We start from the raw sequence: 26,130 nt of genomic DNA on the forward strand, positions 1-26,130 counted from the left end.
GCGGCGATACCCGGAAGACACGCCAAGGCAAGATGACATCTCGCTCGGCGTGGACCAGGTAAGTTCTCCACAACTCGTTCCAAGGTAAGTATTTCATAATGAGCTAGTATGTGGTGCATACTAGCTCATTATGCCTTTTGCCTTTCAGGTGTAAAAAAAAAAAAAAAAAAAAAACTTGTTGCGCGTATACAACTGCTTTAAAGCGATCCATGCAGTGTGCTGTATACAGGGAGACTCATGCATTGTACTGTATACAGAAAGATCCCTTTCATGGGAAATAGTAAAATACTTTTGTCACCATCACCGGGCTCACCTCACCCTACAAAGGTCTCAGGTCAAATTACTTTTCTGGTCTATATCCCTGACAGTAAAGTAGAGAGATGAGTGTAGGGTTCCCTGCTACTGGTTTCTCTATTGTGCTGTATTGGGCTTGGTCTTTAAATGTCTAGATTTGCCTCTTACATTGTGTGCAATGTCTACCATTTTCCTATTACATTCTGTTGCTATTCGGCCGATAGCGGGGCGGTTTTACCCCCCGCTAGCGGCTGATAAAGGGTTAAAACCGCCCGCAATGTGCAATTATTCAGTTACATCAGCATCAGGTGCTTGGTAGCTGGTGGTGATCCAAGCCTGATTCATTTTTATGAAGGTCAGTCGATGGGTTACAAAGCCTCCAGGGAGCACTGAATGTGCGTTCCACATGCCGGTAGAGAGCCGGAATCGCCTTCCGTGAGAAAAAGTGGCGTTTGGGAACTTGCCACTGAGGTACCGCACATTTCTCAAACTCACGGAAGGGGGCAGAATCTACCAACTGAAAAGGCAGCAGTTAAAGTGCTAGCAATTTAGCTAAGCTAGCATTCAACCGCTGGGCATGTGGATGACTGGGAGAGAACTTCTTTCGGCGCTGCAGCAGTTGGGGCAGGGAAATTTTCCTGGTACAATCTGACATCGGTGTACCGATAGTAGATTGCCTGCAAGTACTTGGCTGTGACACACCTAATTCCACACCTTCAGTCCTATCAGTGCAGGCTTCAGAGAGGACTGATGCAGTGTACACACGGTCGTTTTTGGCATGAAAAAAACGAAATTTTTCAGCATGTCCAAAAACGATGTTTTTCCAACTTGATCATTAAAAACGATGTTACCCACACACCATCGTTTTTAAAAAATGATGAACAAAGCGCGGTGACGTATCGTACAGCACGTACGACGGCACTCGGAAGAAGAAGTTCTATTCGCCTTTGGGCTGCTTTTAGCTGATTCCTTGTTAGTAAAAGACGATTCGCGATTTTTTGTCTGTTACTGCGTGATGAATGTGCTTACTCCATTATGAATGGTAGTTTTTGGGAAGTAGAATTTAAACAAAACTTACCGGAGGACAAGAAGAGACAGGTTCTGGACTACGTTCACTCTTCTTCTATAGATACTAAAATAAAAGAGATGAACTACAAGCTTTTGACTAGATGGTATTTTGTCCCACAAGACTTCACAGAATAGACAGAGAGACGTCACCCCTATGCTGGCGAGGATGTGGGCTGGAGGGAACTCACGCCCACATCTGGTGGCAGTGTCCTCGGATACAGATATTCTGGAAAGAGGTCTTAGGTCTGATAAAAAATATTAGTGGGATAGAGGTGAAATGTGACCCTTGGGCCTGTTTGTTCCACTGTACGATGACCCCAAGGAAAAAATATAGAATATCCCTGGTCCCTTACTTACTGAATGGAGCAAAGGCAGTAATACCAAAGAATTGGAAGGAAGAAAATGCCCCATCGGTGGGGGAATGGATCAGGGAGGTGGGTAAGATGGGAGATATGGAGGAATTACTGTCAATTCAAAATGAATGTAGGGCAAGATATGAAGAGACCTGGAGAGGTTGGAGAGAGTTTAGGAAGACAGAAACCTTTATCAATATTCTAGGTCATTAGGGGGGTGGGGGTGGGGGAGGGAATACGGTCTTTTCGTTCCCCCTTTTTGTTTCTCCTTTTCTTAGAACTTATTGCAAAAGCACTTTAGAGACTTGACACTCTAATATTTAGATTTGGACTTTAAGAGGCTTTGGAAAAGGTCATGTCCAGTCCACACATATGGGGGAGTGTCTGGGTTAGTATGCCTAGCCCCGTTAACTAGATTTCTTTTTAGGGTAAATAGCTTAATACACACTACACTTTAATCAACAACGGGTGGGGTTTTTTATTTGTTTCTCTCTTTTCTCTCCCCCTGTACATTCGATAGACTTATTGCACTGGCACTTTGTCACTTTATAGAGTGGGCAATTCAAATTTTTAAACACGAATATAAGAGGCATGACCCTACGGGTCAGTCCACATACACGGGGATTAAATATGTATAATCTCACTAAGTAGATTTCCCCTTAGGTAAAGGCTACATGCACTTTAGTTTCAACACGGGGGTCTTCTCCCCCCCTTTCCCTTTTTTTTTTCTTTCTTTTCCTATTTTTTTCTGTGTCTTTCTCTCTCCCCAGCCCCCCTTTTCTTCCTTTTTTCCTGTTTTCCCTGGGCCCCTCCCTCGCCTTTTCCATAGACTACAGAGGTCTTGACCTCTTAGTAGGGAAATAATTTTGTTTAAACCCTAGCCTAGATAAGAGGACAGTACCATAGAGTAGACTAGGAACCCAGGACCCCGAGGTATCTCTTATTTATGATGGTTATTTATGATGGTTAAGGAGAATATGTTGAGACCGGCCAGAATGGGGATGGGGAATGTATGTTTATTTTTATGTATATGTATGAAAGATGGAATGTTTTTGTAATGATGTTGAAATGAAAACCAATAAAGAAAGTTTAAAAAAAATAAAAAAAATGAATGGTAGTTTTACCTGAACGAGCGCTCCCGTCTCATAACTCGCTTCTGGGCATGCGCGGGTTTAAAATGTCGTTTTAGCCCACACGATCATTTTTTACAACCCGAAAAACTACATTTTAAAAAAACAACATTAAAAAATGCGATGTGAAGCCCACACATGACGTTTTTAAAAACATCGTTTTTTTTCATGCCGAAAAACGACCGTGTGTACGCGGCATGAGGGTATAGTGGGGTTGGAGATCCCAGCTGATGAGCAAGGAGAGGTCCGCTTTGTTCTTTGGTGTGGGTCTTTGAGGTACGCTTGCCAACAAACTGCATGGCAGGTCGACATATGTCTGGTCAAGCATGTGGTGCCCAAGCGGGGGATGTTTTGGCCACGCGAGATACGCTTGAGACATATGTTGCAAATAGCAGCGGTGCGATCTGATGCACTCGTCTCAAAAAAGGCCCACACCAAAGAACTTTTGGAATAACGCTGAGAAACAGCAGCACCCTGCACATGCGGACCTCTGCGTTGTGATGCAGTCGGTGTGCTGCCCTTAAGCTGGCCCCTGGAGGGCATCCTGCCTCGTTGGAGATGTGACTCCTCCTCCTCCTCCTCTCTCCTATCAGGCACCCACATGGAGTCAGTGACCTCATCATCCCCTCCCTCCTCATCACTGTAGAAAACCTGGCAGTATGCTGCAGCTGAGGGAACATGACTGCCAGATTGCTGTCCTTCTTGGGCACCCACTCTCTCTGGGCTCACGTTAATGCCTTCCTCTAGCTCTACCATCATCGGAGCCTTCAAAACACTGCGCATCCTCCTGCAGCATGTACCCAACACTGTGGTCAAACAGTTCAGGGGACTCCTCAGGAGGACATGGTAGGGCTAGGGAAGGAGTGACTGATGCCATTGAGCACAGAGAAGAGGACGCATTGGCAGCTGCTGTGCCAGACAAAGTACCCTGAGCCTGGATGAGAGAGTAAAGGACAGCTTGGTCATCCACTCTACCAAGTGTTCCACATGTTGCGGCTCAACAAGGCCAGCTGCCGAAAAAAAGGACGAGTGTGTCCCACGGCCACGTGCTGATGAGGATGCACCGTGTCCAGGACCAGCACTGTTGCCTCTAGACGCAGAGCCTGCTTGCCCTCTTGTTGTCCTTCCAGACATACTAATGGCCTGCAGGGAGATGTAGCTGCACATATACTGACAATACCTGCTGATCCCTGCCTGTGGTATTAATATGAGCAGACCTCTGCCTGTAGGAATTAATATGAGAAACCAGCTTTACGTAGCTTTAGGTGCACACTGTACAGAGGACACAGACAGTACACCACGTGAAAGTACTTGCAGAATGATCCCCTGCTTGTGGTATTAATATGAACAGATCCCTGACTCCAATATGAGAACACCAGCTTTAGGTGCACTCTGTACAGAGGACACAGACAGTACACCACGTGAAAGTACTTGCAGAATGATCCGCTGCCTGTGGTATTAATATGAGCAGATCCCTGCCTCTAATAAGAGAAACACCAGCTTTACGTAGCTTTAGGTGCACACTGTACAGAGGACACAGACAGTACACCACGTGAAAGTACTTGCAGAATGATCCCCTGCCTATGGTATTAATATGAGCAGATCCCTGCCTCTAATATGAGAAACACCAGCTTTACATAGCTTTAGATGCACACTGTACAGAGGACACAGACAGTACACCACTTCAGTAGTGTACATTAAGACGGCTCTCATTCACTTAAATGGAATTTCTCATGTCACGCGACACAAGTTGGATCCCAAGTCGCTGTAGTGTGAACCGGAACTTATACCAATATTAAAAAATCCACCTGTTAAATATGTCAAAACTTTATTAAACACAATTATTCCTACTTGTGCTGATAAATATGCGTAATATTAACTGAACTAAATTCTCTGATTCACAGCAAACTTCGATCATGCGTATCAGATCCTTCTGCTCTAAAACGTCTTTCAGGAGATTGGTTCAGTGATGTAAGGTCATCCCGTCCTTGGGGTCAAGTTGGTGGTGTTGATATTGTGAGAGCTTCAATCAGGAGAAAGAAGAAGACCAGAGGTAGATTGTAATTCTATGTGGAGCATGTACCAATTTACAGATCTATTTATTAATAGGTACAATTGTTATTTACAGCTGAATGGGACCACAACTGGGGTTATGATGATGCAGAAGTGAATGGGAATTATGAGAGTGAAACATCTGATGAGGATGAAATACAGAAATCTGAGACCAGGTAAAACGTTAACACACAATGGAACATGTCAGGAACAAATAGAAATAATTGCAGGGTAAACTTATATTTTTTCTTCTTCTTGAGCCCATAGTCCAGTGGCAAAAACTAAATACCCAAAGTGAAAAAACAAAGCATGTGAACACACACAAAGTGCACTTTTTTTTTTTTTACTTTACATTTTTTTTAACAAATGTTGTGGCTGCTTGAATAAATCATAATATCACTTTGTAACAATTCTATACTGTGGCTCCATAGTTGCCTTATAGTCCATTATGATTTTAGTTCTTGGCATGCATTTCAGCCATAACAAATGTTACCTGTTTTTTTTTTTAACAGGCTGCCCAGTGACCTGTCGGCACAAGAACTGTCTGATGACATACAGGTATGTGATTATGTACTTTATGTATGTGTGTGTGCACATGGTTGTGTAATGACTATTCCCCCATCATCACCCATTACTAACCATCCACCACAAATCCAGCATTTTTGGTAAATGCAGATGAGGCAAGTACCCACGTTACTAAAAGTTTTATATAACTCTGTTAATTCATATTTTATTTTCAAACAGGAAACCAGCAAACTCATTATGCCCTGTACACACGATCGGACCTTTGTTCGACCAAATTCACATCGTAATTCCGACTAAATTCCATCGGAGGAAAAGAGAACATGTTCTCTATGTAAACTCCGATGGAATTCATCGAAATTTCCAATGGAATTACACCGATGGGGCATACACACGGTCGGAAATTCCGATGGAAAAAGTCTGTCAGACTTTTTCCATCGGAAATTCTGATTGTGTGTATGGGGCATTAAACTAACCATTTAGTCAGTGTCCATATACAATATGAAATGAAAGAGCTTACAGTCTTTTGAAGTGTATAAAGGTAATGACTTTCCTAAGCCCTGTCTCTGTGAATAATTAACACTGACTGGGGGAACATGTATGAAGTGGGGAGGGCCTATCTGGACCGGCCGAGATTTGAACCCTGTATGGGCAGGCTGAATGTACCAAGTTGATAGATCGTTTTACCTGCGATTATCGCTAGCAATAATTACTGTCTTTTCCCGACGGGGATGGCTTCCCCCGCCCCCCGGAGAAGACATTGACCCGGCAGGAGGGATTCCTGCATCAACACTGTCTGTTTTGATGGGGGGATCCTGTGGTTGCAGGAAAGAAATTTGCTCCAAGTATGGCCGGCCTAACTAGCACTAAACAGGAGCTGACGACAGAAGAAAATACCAAAATCACATTAGTAAGCAAGTTATAGTGGCCAGAAATTGCTACTAGCATACTACAAAAACATAACAACCTTCAGTACATTTCAATACAAATCAAAAAATTACATGAAAGTGGGGCAGAACAATGTAAAATCACCTAGACGGGACATAGACTGCAAAAAGAAACCTAATAGGGGTAATACCTCTTCCCTACTCTATCCATAACTTAAGCCCTGTACACACGGGCAAGAATCGTTGTTTTTCCCGATGAGATTCTTGGCAAGAATCTCTTGCCGCCTGAGTGTACAGACTCTCCTTTCAAAAGAACCGCGGTTCTCTTGAAAGGCAAGAATGCGGTGACGTCATTGCGTACCACAAGCATGCGCTCGTCACATTCGATGCCGTTGCCGCCATCTTTCTGCACCCTACCTATGCCTAGGAAGCTACCGCGCATGCGTCAAAGTAATTTTGATCATGCGTGGGTTTCCATGGCGACCAGGTAAGTATACACACACTCTCGGGTATCTTGGCAGGAAAACTGCAGAGAATCTCACAACGAGAAAATAGAGAACATGTTCTCTATTTCTCTCGTCTAGATTCTGGGCAGTTTTCTTGTTGAGAAACCTGAAAGCCTCGTACACACGCTCGGCAAGAAAGCTCTGCCAGCAGTTTTTTTGCTGGTTCTTGCCGAGTAAACTGAGCGTGTGTACGAGGCTTAAGAAAAAAGGTTTTTGATTTGCATACACTTATGTAAATCCAAATCTAACAGCTATTTTTTGTGGTTTTAAGTGTAGCGCTACCCCCGCAGGAGCCGCTGTTTGATTCAGGATTGGCTTTCTAGGTTACCTTCTTGACTTGGTCTAGGGGTGACTTCTGTGAGTGTGAATAAAGAGCAAGTGTCCAGACACAAATTCAGTTTCAAAGCTTTATTCCAAGGCCCAAACTGGCCAACATCAACAGGGCACATGACAGGAAAAAGGCTGATGAGCGTAGAGGAACTTTAGTATCAGGCCTTTGGATGTTAGGAGAGAGCAAGCCTGCTCTTAGCAACGATGCAGATCAATTCGTCGCCACCCAATCAGGGTGGGTAAAGTGCCCCCGTACAGGCAGTTATCTCAGGCCTGGCAACCGGAGCGCCACTTGCAAAAAATCATTGGGAGGATACAGGCCTCTGCCACAGGCTGGACAATTTAGGATTTAGAAAAGTCAGTTTGAGTAAATCCTCCCAGTTAGTTTAATCAATGTCACCCACTGACAGCCTGAGCATACCTGTCATACGGTGCGGCGACTGGATTCCCCGGTGGTTCGTCTAGGCCTTCCGGACAACCTCTGGTTCTAGGTTCTCCTGAGCCAATTCCCACCGCACAGCTCCCAGCTTGGGATCCTCTCAGCAACAGTTCGGGACCCAGCAAGCCGCTGGGGTCCCTCTCTAATTAAGGTGCATGATGCATGACCTCTGCATGGCAGGACGCGATGGCGGGGCCCATGGATGCGCGTACCCTGAAGGTGGGTACCGCACCTGGAACTCGGGCCCCGCAAGAACAACCCGCCAAAAGTGGCCGCCACAGATATATCCCCCCTCCCAGCATACCCAACGAGGGAAAACCCCCCCTGATTGGCAGCTGAAAGGAGGTAGATCCCCCAGAACCCCTCTAGCGCCAACTGCCGCCCAGGGGTGTCAACGCACCCCTGGCGCGCAGACTGACCTACAGGACAGATTCTGGAATTGGCAGCAGCCTGAATTTCCATAATTCGTGAATGGGAGTGATTAAGCCTCCCATTCCCCACTAATTTTAGTGTAGCGCCCGTACTGAAAGTAGGGGGGCGCTACATAAGTAAAATGTGGAAGGACTCACACACACACTGACCTAGCGCCGGCCCTGTGCACATGTTCTCTATTCAAACTGTCTGAGTGCGTGGACCCTGAAGGAAGACCAGGTGAAGGTGGAAGCCTTGGCAGCCATGACAGCACGCCCTCAGACTGAGAGTTTTGGCTAAATAAATCTACCGTAATGTACTAGTACCTGGTGCATACTAGAACATTATGACGTTGGCTTGCAGTGGGGGCCTTTTTAATGCCATTATTACCACTTTAGGAGAGCATTCACAGCAGGTGTGCATTCTACAATGTTGTGTGTGGTGTAGAAGGGCGGTGTGATGCTTGGCTACTTTTAAAACTGAAGGTCTCAACTCCTTATTGTTACTTACATTATATTTAAGAATCCGGCACCTATTTTTTTTTTTTTTTATGTACATACATGTCGGTTGTTATATTTCAATAAAATATATAAAAAAAACTGACCAGGGGGTGTGTATATAAAATGCAGACACCCTCCATGTTGTGGAAGGAAGAGGTGGGGGCTGCAGGGAGGAGTGAGTGGCTGGGGCTGCTGTGACACCAATCAGGGCTTTCCTCCATACAGGAAAAGGGGATTCCTGGGAAGAAATCTGCAGCCTCACTGTATGTCCCATCCGCTGTCGGCGTGTTTGGAGCTGGAGGGCAGACAATGAGGAGCAGTGGGGCATCCTCTACCACCCCGACACAGGTGACCCCCCGGCAGTCCTTAGCCCCCAGTCCCAGCCCTCTATCCCCGCACACATTACCTGTAAATACCCGGTAGAGCCCGACACCGTCCGCCATCATTCATCCACAGCTCCTTCCTGACAGCAACAGGTGGAGCGGAGAACCAGAAGAAGCTCAGCGCTGCAGAAAACACTCTCAGCCAATCAGAGGCGGCTGCTGGCCAGGGAAGAGAAGGGGAGAGGACGCGCTCCGCCAATCAGGAGAGGAGAGGGCGTGTCCCGGCGGGCAGTTTCTTGTCTGGTAATGTGCCGGCATTTACCGGCAGCCCTGAGCACACAGACAGTGACACACACACTCTACGATCAGGTGACCCGCTCAGTTTTCCACCCTGTTCCCCTGGCGCCATAAGGCAAGTGCCCTAGTTGCCTTGCGCTAGCGCTGGCCCTGCTGGCATTTGGGGGAACGGTGCTCTTTGTGAGCTGTATGCCTGGGGACCCTGTATATGCCATATTAGAGTGACTGAGTCATACTGTTGGGACATACAGTGTAAGGAGATGCTCATGCCATCACCTCTAGCCATCTGTCTGTTCTCTGTGCTAATTGACCCTGCTATTGTGTGAAGATATCCTGTGTTCACACTTATGATAATGTGTATTGTATAGCAGGTGAGCGAGGAGACGTGACGTCTATGAATCACCTCGGCTGTCTAAATGATTTAGTTAATTGGCTCATGTTAATTTATGTTCTGGTTACCTCCTCTTTAACTGTATATAATACTGGCATTTTGGTTCTGATAAACACTCCATGTTTAGCACACAAACAAGTCTCGTCTCGTTGTGTGTTGAGACCAGCTGGAATATCCGATATCTATATCCAGACTGATAGGAAGCGGTATATGACGGAAACACTTAAGCGGAGTATAGGACGTTCCGTTACATAGGTGGCTAACAGCGGGACGCTTCCTGCAGTCGGGGACATCCAACCTCCACTTGGATCCAAGGTTCGGATAGCAGGAGAGGAGAGGTACAGATACCAGCCACCATGGAAGAGGAATTCGGAAGGAGGTTGCGAGAGAAGCAGATACAGAACAGAGGACCAGTATCAGAGCAGGTCCTGCTGGGATGGTTGGATTCTATTCGCTGCAAACTCTGGAAGGAAGCGCTAACCATGAGCAGCGACACCAGGGAAAAGTTCTCCCCTCTAACCAGGAAAGGTGCTTGTGACGGTATTGGTATGATATCCCCGTCAACGTTCCCTTCTTCCCATAACGAAAATCACCCCAATATTCCACGAGGAGGGATATCCCTGGAATCGCCCAGAAAGCCACACATGAGACCAGCTTACTGCTTGAACAACACAGAGTTTTAATAGTAAGAAACCAGAGTTTATATGTGGTTACAATTGTTACAATGACAAATCTCCGCCCCCCCTCACACAGTGGGGGGTCTTCAATACAGCTCCTTTGAAATAAAGATATTTCTTTGAACTACTCAGTAGCTAGCCGGCTCGGCACCGCATATAGAGAGATAATTATCACAAGGAAGCAATCAGCATAATTAACACAAGCCACTTTATCTAATCACAGTAACCAGTAACCACAGGGCTAGAACAATTAACATTTGAAACAGGGCTAGCTGCAGAAGAGTAATTACAATTAACAGCCTTAAACCAGCCGGGAGGGTTAAACTGAAGCATATAGGTAAAAAGTCCATCACAATGTATTTGAAACAGGGCTGGCTGCAGAAGAGTAATTACAATTAACAGCCTTAAACAAGCAGGGAGGATTAAACTGACATATAGGTAAAAAGTCCATCACAATGGCCCCCCTTCTTCTCCCTGCTCCGGAAAAGCCTGTTGGACCTTTCCTGGTCCAGTAGGGTTGACGGGTTCAGAGCTTTTAGTCCGAGGTTAACTCCGTTTGGCATGACCGACCTCCCTTGGCAACTGCTTCAGACTCAGGTATGTCACCGGGTCGTCAGATCACACGCCGGTCAGTCCCCAAGTCTTTGTGCGATCTGCAAAGTCACCAGAAGTCAGTGTGAAGACAGCGAATGGGTCTGTGCGCCGCCGTCTAGGTGTCCCGCTATGGGAGGGGGCAGGTTATGGCTCTGAAGTGACAATCCCAGGAGATTCATAAAAAGAAAAAGTTATATTTGTTGAAATGCTGTAGCACTGGTGCTCAGAGTCCGGGGGGGGGGGGGGGGGGGAGGGGAATCAGAGCCCCATAAGGTCAGCCACCCCCTGCTCCCTCCGCAGCCGCCGGTTCTCCTCTTGGAGCTTCTCCAGCTCCATCTCCAGTTCATGCTGCTGTGACCTCAGGTGGTTGTTCTCCTCCTCCATGCGGCTTATGCACTCCTCCAGCTCTATGTAATCACGGATCAGCTCCTGCTTGCTCATGTCCTGCAGGCTCTCCACGTGGTCCTTCATCATCAGGAACTGGGTGGTGGTGTAAGGGGCCACCGGTGGGCCCTTGGCGAACATCTCGGCACGCATCTGGGACGCCCGCTGCGACTCCCTCTCCTCCAGTCGCTTCTTCTCCTCCCAGGTCAGCTTATTATACGGCTTCCAGGACCTCTTCTTCTTGAAGGGTGGCCGGCGGTGCCTCTTTCTGCCCAGCTCCCTCCAGGGCCCCTCCGGCTCAGGGCTGTCGCCCATGACCAGCTGACAATGGTGTTCCCTGTTGTCCGTAATAACAGATTGTACCATGAGGGCTTCGTAAGGGGTGCCCAATGGTTCTTCCTGACCCAGCTCCTGGGGATCCCAAGCCGAGTCTACACAATGGGCTGCTGCTGGTGGGCGGTACCCAGGTTGAGACCAATTTGACCTGGTGTTGTCATTCATGGGGCAATTCTGCTTGAAGTGACCCAGCTGTTTGCACCGGAAGCAGCGTTGTTCGTTGCCCTCCTGGCGATGATAGCGAGGGCTAGATGTCACCGGTCTGTTAGGAGGTTGGTATCTAGCGGTTGGTGGGTGTGAGGGCACCGTTTGTGGTGGAGGTTGTTCCTGTGGTGTGACCTGGTTCGTCTTGCGAGTATCTGCATATTCATCCGCCAACTTCGCGGCCTCTGGTAGAGTCATGGGCCTGCGATCTCTCACCCAATCCTTGACGTCCGTCTGGATGTGATTGTAAAATTGCTCCAGGAGCATTAGTTGCAAAATGTCCTCTGCGGTGGTGGCCTGGCTGCTGTTAGCCCAGTTAGAGGCCGACCGGGACAATTGGCATGCCCATTCCGCATAAGAGTCTTTCGTGGTTTTGCGTGAGTCCCTGAACTTCTGTCGGTGGGACTCTGGGGTTACTGCATAACGAGCCAGGAGCACTTCTTTAACCCGGGCGTAGCTATGAATATCCTGATCTGGCACGGTCCGGAAAGCATCAGAAGCTTTGCCTGACAGTTTGCCTGACAATATTGCAACCCAGTCTCCTCTAGCTATTCGGTGCAGGTTACATTGTCGCTCAAAATCCGCCAGGAAGTTATCAATCTCACAGTCCTTTTCATCAAAAGCTTTAAAAGCGCTAAACGGAATCTTCCTTGCGTCTGCTGTGCTGTACTCACTGTTCGTAGAAGGTGCGGCTGCTTGTTGGACTGCTGCCAGTTTTAACTGTAGCTCTGCGTCCCTTATTTGTTTATCCTTCTGTAGCTCTGCGTTTACTAACATGTCCATCACTTTCAGTACCACATCTGGCGTTGGGTTCGGGCCGAACCACGCTAGCTTCTCTCTCATTAGCTTGTTGGTTGGCGATTCCTCCTCCTGAATCACTGGTGTCTCCATCTCTTGTACTGCTGGCGTTGCTGCAATCCCGTTCTCCTGGTCTAGCTCCATTGATTCTGCTATGATGACCCGCTTGGTTTTGTTGCTAGCAATCCTTCCACGAACTTCCAGTAGTTCTTCCAGTGTCTGCTTGGAATCCGGGTGTGAAGGGGAATAGAAGGGAAAAATCCCACTGCTACCAACCAATTGTGACGGTATTGGTATGATATCCCCGTCAACGTTCCCTTCTTCCCATAACGAAAATCACCCCAATATTCCACGAGGAGGGATATCCCTGGAATCGCCCAGAAAGCCACACATGAGACCAGCTTACTGCTTGAACAACACAGAGTTTTAATAGTAAGAAACCAGAGTTTATATGTGGTTACAATTGTTACAATGACAAATCTCCGCCCCCCCCTCACACAGTGGGGGGTCTTCAATACAGCTCCTTTGAAATAAAGATATTTCTTTGAACTACTCAGTAGCTAGCCGGCTCGGCACCGCATATAGAGAGATAATTATCACAAGGAAGCAATCAGCATAATTAACACAAGCCACTTTATCTAATCACAGTAACCAGTAACCACAGGGCTAGAACAATTAACATTTGAAACAGGGCTAGCTGCAGAAGAGTAATTACAATTAACAGCCTTAAACCAGCCGGGAGGGTTAAACTGAAGCATATAGGTAAAAAGTCCATCACAATGTATTTGAAACAGGGCTGGCTGCAGAAGAGTAATTACAATTAACAGCCTTAAACAAGCAGGGAGGATTAAACTGACATATAGGTAAAAAGTCCATCACAGTGCTGGTCGCAGTATGGATTGCGGGTGCTGTTGTTGGGAGAAAAACCGCACAAGGAACAGACAGCTGAATTAAGCAGGCTGGTCTGGGCAGAGATGCGGCTGGATGAGAGCTACAGAGCTCTTCGGTGGCATGTATCCCAAGCATGTCCCTGGATAGCGGATGGCAGCCCAACGGAAGGCTTAAGCTACGGCGGCCTGGGACTGTTGTATGTGAAGCTGACAGGGGACTCTAATTTTGGGAGTGAATTGGAGTGGCGCTTGGACAAAATCATGGATTTCAGAGAAGGGCTACTGAACGTCTCGGAAGTGCACTGGGCACTGGAAGATTTGGAGTTTCTGGCCGTTCAGAAATGGGAGCTGGAGATTGCCTACAGATGGCTGCTAGACTCTGCTCAGTGCCAGGGCTTGGCTCCCTTTGCCTGGGACTATCAGGAAATACCAGTGGACAACTCTGAAATCCTGGCTGAAGAGTCAGCAATGTGGCAGAGTAACAGTGTGCTTTGCCAACCTGCCCCTGCCACCTCCAGCCATCTATCTGTTCTCTGTGCTAATTGACCCTGCTATTGTGTGAAGATGTTCTGTGTTCACACTTATGATAATGTGTATTGTATAGCAGGTGAGCGAGGAGACGTGACTTCTATGAGTCATCTCGGCTGTCTAAATTATTTAGTTAATTGACTCATGTTAATTTATGTTCTAGTTACCTCCTCTTTAACTGTATATAAGACTGGCATTTTGGTTCTAATAAACACTCCGGCCCGGATTCACAAAGCACTTGAGCCGATATATCTCCAGATACGCCGCGTAAGTGCAAATATGCGCCGTCGTATCTGTGCGCCGAACCCACAAACTAAGATACGCCTAAAAATAGGCTTCATCCCACCGACATAACTTGCCTACGCCGCCGTAGAGTGGGCGCATATTTACGCTGGACGCATGGTGGCGCTCACATTGATCAGCTATTCAAATATGCAAATGAGGAAAATACGGCGATTCACGAACGTACGTGTGGCCGACGCAGGCTACGAGTGGTGCGCGTAAGTTGTACGTCCGGCGTAAAGTTAAGCCCCATAAAGGAGGTGTAACTCCAGCAGCAGACATGTAAAGGGCTGCACCAAGGAATACAAGCCGGCGTATTTTATGTAGTTTACATTGGACGTGAATATGACTAGGCGTAGGTTACGTTCACGCCGTAGGCAGTGATCCGGCGTATCTTAGGCAGTTGTTCCGACGTGTTTGTGAGCATGCGCACTGGGATGCGTCCACGGGACGGTGCTTGCGCCGTTCGTTATACGTATCTGTCTGGCGCGCAGCCCATCATTTGCATGGGGTCACGCCTCATTTGCATGGCTCACGCCCACTTTCACCTACGCCGGCTTACGCATAGGAAACCCAGCACAGTTTTGGGAGCAAGTGCTCTGTGAATTCCATGCTTGCCTCTCTGCGCTGCGTCGGCGTAGCGTACAGGAGATACGCTATGGCGGCATAAATGTGCGCCGCTGTCTGTGAATCCCGGCCTCCATGTTTAGAACACAAACAAGTCTTGTTTCGTTGTGTGTTGAGAGCAGCTGGAATATCCGATATCTATATCCAGACTGATAGGAAGCGGTACATGACGGAAACACTTAAGCGGAGTGTGGGACATTCCGTTACAGGCCTTATGAATAAAAATGAATTAAACTACAAAAACCATAGTAACCAGATTCTCTCCTAGTACAGTAACTGTAGAAGGTGTAACTATCAGCCTGCCTAGTGAACACTTATTCATTCATGAACTTCTCTAGTTCTCACACACTTTCTGATAAATGCTAGCTTCATTAACAATGTGAAAACTAACAGAAAGGAAGTTATTTTCGCTAAGCTAAAACTGCAAATGTTTGCGCTAAATGACAAATATTGTGTTATGTGTACAACAGGTACCTAGGTGGCAAACACATGATTACTAGGATCCTCTTTCTTTTGTAGGATGGGAGCACTTCCCAAGATGGGGAAGAAAACAGTACACCAGGTGTGTAATTATGTCCAATTATCAAATTATTATCTTTTAGGAAGATCCTTTTACTTGAGTCAACTAGATAAAAAGGAATCAGGGGATGATTCTCAGGCTACTAACATCCACTGAAAGTCAGAGTACAGTTTAACCACTTTAGCCCTGGAAGGTTTAACTCCTTCATGACCATGCCATTTTTGGCGCTACAGCACTGCGTTATTTTAACTGACAATTGCGTGTTCATGCGACACGGTACCTAAACAAAATGGGTGTCCTTTTTTTCCAAAAATAGAGCTCTCTTTTGGTGGTATTTGATCACCACTGTGGTTTTTGTTTTTTGCACTGTGAGCAAAAAAAAAACCCGACAATTTTGAAAAAAAAAAATGTTTAACTTTCTGCTATAAAACATATCCAATAAATAAAATAAAAAAATCAAATTTCTTCATAAGTTTAGGCCAATATGTATTCTGCTACATACTTTTGGTAAAAAAATCGCAATAAGCGTATATTGATTGGTTTGCGCAAAAGTTCTGGCAACTACCAACTATGGATATTTTTTTATTTATTTATATATTTTTATTAGTAATGGCGGTGATCAGCGATTTATAGCGGGACTATTGCGCCAGACAGTCGGGACACTATCTGACATTTTTGACACTTTTTGGGGACCAGTGACACCAAAAAAAATGTGCTAAAAAAATATGCACTGTCAGTGTACTAATGAAGAGGTTAACATCAGGGGCAATCAAAGGGTTAAATGTGTGCCTGAGGGGGAGGTGTTTGTTCTAGGAGAAGGCATGGATTGGTGCCTCTGCTTAGCAGAGACACAGGATTCATGTCTTCTGTAGTGACAGAACAGCGATCTGCCTTGTTTACATAGGCAGACCGGTGTTCTGTTAGTGTACTGAAGCATCGGCAGGTGCTGGCAGACATCACGTCCGCTGTACACGCCAGTCCGCTCCTGCTGTGTCTAATCACATCGGGAGCCGGCTGCCGGTGGTGTGCGTGCATCCCAAACCCAGAAGTGCTGGATCACGTACTAGGTATGTGATCCATTGCAGGATAGCCGCCGTATATATACAGTATACGGTCGGCAAGCAGTTAATAGCCCTAGTCTTTAACCACTTCCAGACCTTAGGTGTTTTTCAGATTTGGTGTTTGCAAGACTAAAACAGTTTTTTCTGCTAGAAAATTACTTAAAACCCCCAAACATTATATATTTTTTTTCTAACACCCTAGAGAATAAAATAGTGGTCATTCCAATACTTTTTGTCACACCGTATTTGCGCAGCGGTCTTACAAGCGCACTTTTTTTGGAAAAAAATCACTTTTTTGAATTAAAAAATAAGACAACAATAAATTTGGCCCAATTTTTTTATATATTGTGAAAGATAATGTTACGCCGAGTAAAATGATGCCCAACATGTCACACTTAAAAATTGCGCCCGCTCGTGGCATGGCGTCAAACTTTTACCCTTAAAAATCTCGATAGGCAATGTTTAAAAAATTCTAGAGATTGCATTATTTGAGCTACAGAGTAGCTAGGGCTAGAATTATTGCTCTCGCTCTAACGATCGCGGCAATACCTCACTTGTGTGATTTGAACACCGTTTTCATATGCGGGCGCTACTCGCGTATGCGTTCGCTTCTGCGCGCGAGCTCGTCGGGACGGGGCGCTTTAAAAAAAAAATTTTTTTGTTTTCTTATTTATTTTTATTTATTTTATTACTTTTTACACTGAAAAAAAAATAATAATAATTTGATCACTTTTATTCCTATTACAAGGAATGTAAACATCCCTTGTAATAGAAAAAAGCATGACAGGTCCTCTTAAATATGAGATCTGGGGTCAAAAAGACCTCAGATCTCATATTTGGGCTTAAATGCAAAAAAAAAAAAAAAATGTCATTTTTTCAAATGACCAAAAAAAAAATTTGTCTCTTTAAAGCGGGGGTTCACCCTTAGAGGGCACTTTTCCCCCTTAGATTCCTGCTCGTTATTACTAGGGGAATCGGCTATTTATTTTAAAATATGTGCAGTACTTACCCGTTTACGAGACGCATCCTCTCCGTCGCTTCCGGGTATGGGCTTCGGGAATGGGCGTTCCTTCTTGATTGACAGGTTTCCGAGAGGCTTCCGACGGTCGCATCCATCGCGTCACGATTTTCCGAAAGAAGCCGAACGTCGGTGCGCAGGCGCAGTATAGAGCCGCACCGACGTTCGGCTTCTTTCGGCTACGAGTGACGCGATGGATGCGACCGTCGGAAGCCTCTCGGAAGAATGTCAATCAAGAAGGAACGCCCGCTCCCGAAGACCCATACCCGGAAGCGACGGAAGAAGATGCAGCTCGAAAACGGGTAAGTACTGCACATATTTTAATATAAATAGCCGATTCCCCTAGACCGAACGAGCAGGAAGCTAAGGGGAGATTTTTTTTTTTTTTTTAAATGGGTGAACTCCCGCTTTAAGAGGCTGGGCGGGACTGACGTTTTGACGTCACTTCCGCCCAGCCGAGCTATGGGGACGGGCGAAGGAGATTTTTCCTTCAGTCTCGTCCCCGCTCACCAGCCGACAGCACCCGATCGCCTCCGCCGCTACCGACGGCTCCGGTAAGCGGCGGGAGGGGGGGGCCCCTCTCCCGCCACCGATAACGGCAATCTTGCGGCGAATCCGCCGCGGAGACCGCCATTATCGGATTCCAGACCGCGCACCCTAAAGATCGATACCTCGGTTGTGGCAGCAGCTGCTGCCGTTACCGAGATATCAATCTTTAAAAACAGGACGTACATCGTCGTGCGCAGGTCTGGAAGTGGTTAACAAACCATGTCTGCAGAGAAGCCCCTACACAGCACCAATTTAAGGACTCATGCACACAAGGCCTTTGCCCAGCTCTCCTAAATGCCTTTTCTCCTGGCATCAGCGTTTTGGCAGATCTGTACAAACACATCTAGACGCATTTAGGCACGTCAAGCGCTTGAGCGTTAATTTAGGCCTCGTACACACGATAGGTTAACCAGAGGACAACGGTCTGATGGACCGTTTTCATCAGTCCAAACTGATCATGTGTAGGCCCCATAGGTTATTTAACCTTAGGTTAAAAAAATGGCAACTTGCTTTAAAATTTAACCGATGGATTGCTAACCGATAGGTCAAAACCGATCGTTAGTACGCACAACCATCGGTTAAAAATCCACGCATGCTCAGAATCAAGTCGACGCATGCTTGGAAGCATTGAACTTCGTTTTTTTCAGCACGTCGTTGTGTTTTACGTCACCGTGTGTAGACGCGACGGACCGTCAGTCAGCTTCATCGGTTAACCTATGACAACGGTCCGTTCTCATCGGATGGACTGATCGTGTGTACGCGGCTTAATTTCACTGGCCAGAATAATCATTTATTTTGGCCAGTGAAATTAATTAAGGCTCAAGCATTTGATGTGCCTAGTGTGCATGACCACATGGGCTAACATGGGGGGTGTTTAGGGACAGAAAAAAAATGCCAGACACCCCTAAAAACGCTCAGTGTGCATGAGGCCTAAAGCCCAACTCAACAATCAATGTTCAAACCAGCTAAAAACATTACGGCTACATTAAAAAGGTTTGCAAAGTCTTATGCCGCGTACACACGATCGGACATTCCGACATCAAAACCGTGGAGTTTTTTTCTGACGAATTGTTCACTCAAAGTTGTCTTGCATACACACGGTCACACAAATGTTGTTGGAAATTCCGAACGTCAAGAACGCGGTCACGTACAATACTACGACGAGCCGAGAAAAATTAAGTTCAATGATTCCGAGCATGCGTCAAATTGATTCCGAGCATGCGTAGGATTTTTGTGCGTCGGAATTGGCTACAGATGATCAGAATTTCCGACAAGAACTTTTGTTGTCGTAAAAATTGAGAACCAGCTCTCAAACATTTGTTGTCGGAAATTCCGACAGCAAATGTCCGATGGAGCATACACACACAAGCTCACATCGAACATTTGTTGTCGGAAATTTCAATCGTGTGTACGCATTATTGTTCATTTTTTTAGAAAGCAGTCACAATCAAAGTACGAGTATATAAATCTTTCTTACACAAGTTATAAGCATAGGTATTAGAAGGGGGGGGGGGACAGTTTTAAGAGTAGTTAGGGTTATCCTGTATTTCCACTAATGGGGCCAGGTTGTGATTACCAGAACCAGATCTTGGATCTTCAAATTAAAGTTGACCTTTGCAGCTCCTATATCACTTTCCTTACATGTTCCCTTTAATGCTACCATATGCTTGTAAAACTTTTTTTTTTACCTTATTGATTTTCTGGCTTCTAGATCCCATCCCAATGCGCCGTCGTATCCCTAGTTTGGGAGAACTTGACATGGAAGAAATACATTTATCGCCAATATTTCTGATATCAGAGGTGAGTAGCATGAAGGCTAATATAAACATGTTTCTCTGTGTTTCCTTCAGTGTTCCTTATTCTATTCCTATTACAGAATGTTCCTACACAGTAAGGTTTTGTATACAAATATATTATTGGAGCTGTGACGTCTCCATATGAGTGCTGCATTCTGTAAAAGAAGAGGACCAACTTCTTTTATATTTATGCTAGTCAGGCTGTTTAGATGGCCATGTATGATTGATTCTACATCATACATTTAATGTAAAAAAATTCTGAGGAAAGTTTTTATATATTTTCTTTTATATGTAGCGCTACCCCCGAAGGAGCCGCTGATTTGTTATTGGGATCGGCATATTGAGTTACCTTAATGTGGCGTATGGGTGCAGTTGGAGAACAATGCAGTGAGTGAAGGTCCAGACAGTGAATAAAGGGGTTTTCCAATGCTTTATTCCAGGCCAAACACGGCCAACATCAACATTAAGTGGGAAGAGCAGGTTGATGAAGGAAAAAAAGAGAACCTTGCAGTGTCAGGCCCGGATATTAATTGAGCAGTACTTGCTCAACAGATTACCAAACTGTTATTCGTCGCCACTCTAGTCGGAGTGGGTAAAGTGCCCCCGGACAGACCCCTCTACAAGCCTGGCAGCCGAAGTGTCACTTTGGATTTTCTGGGAGAAACAGATCTCTCTCACAGACCTGGCTCTAGGGCCTCTGCCACAGGCCGATTACTTTAGGTGAGCTAGATGGATAAATGGAGCGAATCCTCCTAGTAGGTTTTAGCGTAGGTCACCGGATGACAGCAAAACGTATCTGTCAGCATTCCGGTTACCAGATCCCCGATTGGTTCGTTCAAGCCCTGTTGGACAACCTACCTCCGGGTTCTCCTCAAGCCGACCCCCCAATCGAACGGCACCCAGCCTGGGATCCTTTCAATAGAACTGGGGATCCAGTAAGTCACTTTTTTACCTCCGGATGAGGATTTATGTAGACTGCAATTCTGGCCTGGTGGGACTCGCTGGCGGGGTCCATGGATGCGCGCACCCTGAAGGTGGATGCCGCACCTTGAACCGGGACCCCGCAAAACTTTCTTAGCACATGACACCTGTCACAGATATACCCCTCCCCAGCATGCCTTGCGAGGGAGAAACTTCTCTGATTGGCTGCTGGGGAAAGTTGCTCCGCCAGAACCCCTCTGGTGCCAACTGCTGCCCAGGGATGGTATTGCATCCCTGGAGCACAGACTGACCCAGTGGATGTTTCTGGAGTGACAGAAGTCCCAATTTTAGCAAATTTTTGAATGGGAGCAAAGTATCTCTCCCATTCCCCAATAACTTCAGCGTAGTGCCCATGCTGAAAGCAAGGGGGCGCTACATATATTTTTATGAAAGTAGTTTATTCATACATCAGTCATTGGAATGCATTGACTAAAATATGTTGTTTTGATTTGTGATTTTGCTTTCATAAATTAGCTTTTTACATACATGGATTATCATCTACAGGTATGTTAGTAAAGTGGTAGATTATTTCTGTGGTAACTGTATTTCATATTTCCATTAGTGTGTTACTGATTCAGTTAGTAATTATGTGTATGGTGGTATACCCCACGGTTCAGTGTTGGAACCCTTACTTTTTAATATATTTAAAAATGATATTGGGTCTGGGATTAAAAGTACCATTTCAGTCTTTGCAGATGACACCAAGCTATGCAGTGAAAGAACGTCCTTGCATGATGTCTCCAATTTACAAGCTGACCTCATTGCACTTTTCTGTGGGCAACTATGTGGCAGATGAGGTTTAATGTTGATAAATGTAAAATTATGCACCTGGGGGCTAAGAACATGCATGCATCATACATACTAGGGTCATTACAACTGGGGGAATCAATGGTGGATCATACTGTAGGCCTTAATATTAGCATGCAATGCCAAGCTGTGGTTTCCAAAGCGAGCAAAGTCCTTTCTTGTATTAAGAGAGGTATGGACTCCAGATATAATTTTGCCCCTGTACAAATCATTAGTGAAAAGGAAAGATTAGAGGAACTGAATTTATTCTTTCTTGAGAAAAGGAGACTAAGGAGGGGTATGATCAACATGTATAAATACATAAGTGGTCCATATAGTGAACTTTGTGTTGAGTTATTCACTTTAAGGTCATCACAGAGGACAAGGGGGCACTCTTTACATCTAGTGGAAAAGAGATTTCATCTCCAGATACGGAAAGGTTTCTTCACAGTAAGAGCTGTGAAAATGTGGAATAGACTCCCTCAATAGCTGGTTCTAGATTGCTTTAAAAAAGGCCTGGATTATTTTTTAAATATACATAATATAACTGGATACTAACATTTAGGCCCCGTACACACGAGGAGACATGTCCGATGAAAACTATGTATGGATAAGATCATAGTTTGCATGAAACATGGAGATGTTGTTCAATCTCTTTGTTTTAATTTATTTATTAACACTCAAGTAAGATTCTCTATGCTTTACACCTGTCTCTTAATGTGTTGTAAATAGGTCCCACATTTCCCACCCTTGATAGGAATGGGAGGGATTTTCCAATTTGTGTAATTGGGCTAATGGTGGTATAGAGCTTATAAGGGTGATTAATTATATTATTGTGTATGAGGTTATGAGTAAGTGCTAGTCACAGCGTGAAATGCATCAACTTCTTCTGTGAAGTCTTTTGCACGAAGGATCAATAAAGGTGAAGTGTTGCAGGGAATTCTGGATTTATTTTCATTATGTATCTGCAGACGAGCTGTGCTAGCACTTCACCAAAACCCTGGCTATGCTGTGGATGGATGGCTAATGTGCTTACCTGGTGCTGCTTTCTCTTCAGTTCTCAGTGTTTCCTGAGATAGTCCTCCAAACTTAAAATGCGTTTTAATTCATTTTTAATATTCAAAGCAAACTCATTGATCCATCCATGTCTCCATGCGTTTCACTTTGAAAAACACCCACTAACATCTTTAGCCTGTAACAGGCGCTCCTCTCAGTGCTGGAATGCGTTCCGTGCTGGAACACATATGGCGCCCGCATGATGACGTCATCGCTCGGCGCCACGTGCGTTCCAGCTTGGAGTGCGGAAGTGCGCCGCACACCATCGCTTCGGAGGAATCAGTGCTAATGCACTGCACCTGTCACCAGCCTATAAAGGCATTCATTTTAAATAGAAACATTGTTCTATTATTGTCGGCCATAGCCGCCCTGGCTGCAAGGACCCACAGGCACTATCCATCCCTATCTTGGGACTTATCCCACACCTGGAGCTGCGCTGCCAACCTTGCAGGAGTTGTTGCGGACACTCCAAGCTATCCCCCACCAGGAGACCCTGCATCAAAGAAAACCATTGCTACTGAACTACAACAAGACTTCCTCTGCAAATGGATAAGTAGCCATTGTTTCACTTGTAGTGCTTCACAATCATCTGCTACATGTATTGATTCTAATCAAATTGTTTTAATCAACTCTGGCTTACTATGTACTACCATACACCTTGAGATTGTCTGTTGTATTCTCGTTTACTTGCTGTGGAATATCTTAAAGCGACATACACTCTCAAATTACCTGTACTATATTTGCCTCTCTTACGCAACTACCAGTTGCCTACACCTTGCTTAATTACTACGTGCCTGACATAAGTTCTTACTTGTTAAAGGGCCCATACCCTAAGTTACTGAACATGTTCGCTCCAAACTTTTGTATGCTAAGGGTTGAAGCTATTTTCATACCTGCACCCTTAGAGGCCTAATACACTACTGTATGTTTAACTGATAATCACTTGCATACAGTTGTGCATTGGAATCTCCTAGTGAATTGTACTTTTAAACGCTAGGAGTTGGTCGCGTGTGTGAATATGTCAACCCCTAGAAGCTCAAAGCATTCTTTTATGTGAGAGAGATGATGTAGAGAACCCCCAAACTCCTGTTTGTGTGGAGTGACGCCTGGGGCTCAGTACTGAAATCTCACATAGAGACGTGCATTGAAATCCTTTCCCTATCCGTAGTTGTGGTTCACTCCCGTTCACCAGAGCTGTTACATAGCCACAGCCATCTTATGTAAGGGTGAATGATTCATGTAGCATATACTTCCTGTAATCCATCTGCCCTTAGCTGAGGCATGCAGGCAGGAGATTGTCCTTAGTTGAGAAACCCATCCTTCCCTCCTCCAGATGAAAAAATGCCCATGAAGACTCCTGAGATGTAGGAGATCATTTTGGCCAGTAAATATAATATACCTTCCTATCTATATCTACTAATGCTAGCATCATAGGGATTAAACATAGCTAATGTTAATAGAGAGTTTAGTTCTACTTTAAGATAAACTGTAAGATAAGCTGTAATAACAGCAGATTGCCTATTTTCAACTATATAAGTGGGGAGGGAGCTACCTTTTTTTTTCCAAAGCTAGTAGTGAGCTTTTGCTACATATTGAAATTTTACAGTGTATGTGTCAATTGCTTACCTGTTTGTTTTTCAGGAAAATCACAGTGAAAATAACCTGTTACAACAGAAGAGCCTAGAAGGGGATGGACATAGGAACCTCGGTTATAGTCCATCGGTGCCAACTCTGGGAAATAAATCTGTAAGAAACAAGATATATTATTTTTTTCTCTAGTTATATATATATATATATATATATATATATATATATATATATATATATATATATATATATATATATATATACTATTACTTATTTTTGTAACAGAAGAGTAAAAAGGTTTTATTCTTATGACTTTACTTTTCATATTTACTCCTTCACTATATTTTTGTCATAAAACTGCTTTTTTCACAAACATATATATCACTACCATAGGTGTGCACAGCTTATTGCATTAGGGCGTGCACCCCAAAGCTCAAACACACGGGCGAGCATGTGTGTGTATGTATGTATAGATATATGTGTGTATATATATATATATATATATATATATATATATATATATATATATATATATACACACACACTCTCTTATAAATACATATTTTTTTTATGTATTAAAACAGGAACGGTGTCAGTGAGGCAGAGGTTGGTGTCAGTAGGGCAGTGGATGGTATCAGTAGTTTTTCATGTTTATTATTTTATTTTTTTATTATTTTTTACAATTGTATTTTTAATATTTAATCTTTTTTAGGAGCCCCATTGGGGGGGCTTTGGTAAAATATCAGACACCTATGATCACTACGGTGTGTAATTGTTATTTATTTATTTTTTCTAGAAAGCCTTGTTTTGTGATAATTTTTTTTTTTGTCAATTTATCACCACCTTCGAAGCGCTTTTCAGGTGCTTTGGAAGCGCTGCCCATTAATTTCAATGGGCAGGGCATTTCGGGAGCTCTGTATACAGCACTCGCAAACCGCCCTAAAGATGCTTCTTGCAGGACTTTTCCTAATGTCCCGCAAGCGCACACTGAAATGAATGGGAGGCGGTTTTCATGCGTTATTTAGAGGCTATTTCTAGTGCTAAATTGCCTAAAAGCACCTAGTGCTAAAACGCCTAAAAGAGAAGTTTGGGATTGGGAAACAATAAAAAGTCATACTCACCTAGATGGCTGCTGCACTAATCCCAGCTACAGCTGTCCCCCACTGCCTCTAGATCAATTACTGAGCGATCGAAGAGCTGATTGCTTGGTTCTCAGTCTCATGTGAGCAGAGAGCCGGTGACTGTTATGTCACCAGCTCTCTGCTCTGCCTGGAGTACTGGGCTGTGAAGTGGGCTGGAGCAACTGGCTCAGACCCTCAGCAGCTGGATGAGAGGCTGAACCAGCTGCCGGTCCAGGCATGTGGGTGAATCCCAACTGTCAAGTCAGGATCGATCCAGCTCCTGGACCGCGCTCCGTGGTTGGCTGAAAACAGGTCACAGGAGTTCAGAACAAAGTGCACTCCTGTGATCCATAGGAGAAGTAGGGTAAAAGAGCTTTGGCCCTACTTCTCCTTTAAGCTTTGGCTAAAAAAAACATAGAAGCTAATTGGATTCTATACAGAGATGTATTGGATTTTGCATTCGCCAGTTTTAGTAAATCAACCCCACTTAGTCTATGGTGTGTTGCTACAACAAGACAATCACTTTTATTTAAGTAAAAGGTAGAAGTTAGAGATAGTGGGCCAGATTCAGGTAGGAGAGCGGATCTTTATATTGGCGTAACGTATGTCATTTACGTTACGCCGCCGCAAATTTTTCAGGCAAGTGTTTTATTCACAAAGCACTTGCCTGTAAAGTTGAGGCGGCGTAGCGTAAATCACCCGGCGGAATTAAAAATTGGCCGGTAGGGGACTGAATCCCAGTGCGCATGCTCCAAATGACGTCGCAAATCGTCATGCTTTTGACGTGAACGTAAATTACGTCCAGCCGTATTCGCGAACGACTTACGCAAAC

The 26,130-nt window shown here is 45.0% G+C and overlaps 1 protein-coding gene across 1 annotated transcript in view; it reads left to right on the forward strand.

Moving 5' to 3' along the window:
• SYTL1 (synaptotagmin like 1) overlaps positions 1-26,130 on the forward strand; it is a 103,891-nt gene that overhangs the window by 54,080 nt on the left and 23,681 nt on the right. Inside the window, exons 3-8 of the mRNA XM_040337992.1 lie at positions 4,750-4,898; positions 4,974-5,073; positions 5,410-5,455; positions 15,343-15,385; positions 19,683-19,771; positions 24,232-24,336. Of these exons, the coding sequence (XP_040193926.1) occupies positions 4,750-4,898; positions 4,974-5,073; positions 5,410-5,455; positions 15,343-15,385; positions 19,683-19,771; positions 24,232-24,336 (532 nt within the window). The remainder of the gene's footprint in view (positions 1-4,749; positions 4,899-4,973; positions 5,074-5,409; positions 5,456-15,342; positions 15,386-19,682; positions 19,772-24,231; positions 24,337-26,130) is intronic.

The sequence above is a fragment of the Rana temporaria genome, chromosome 2 (assembly GCF_905171775.1).
Source record: "Rana temporaria chromosome 2, aRanTem1.1, whole genome shotgun sequence".
NCBI classification, from domain to species: domain Eukaryota; kingdom Metazoa; phylum Chordata; class Amphibia; order Anura; family Ranidae; genus Rana; species Rana temporaria.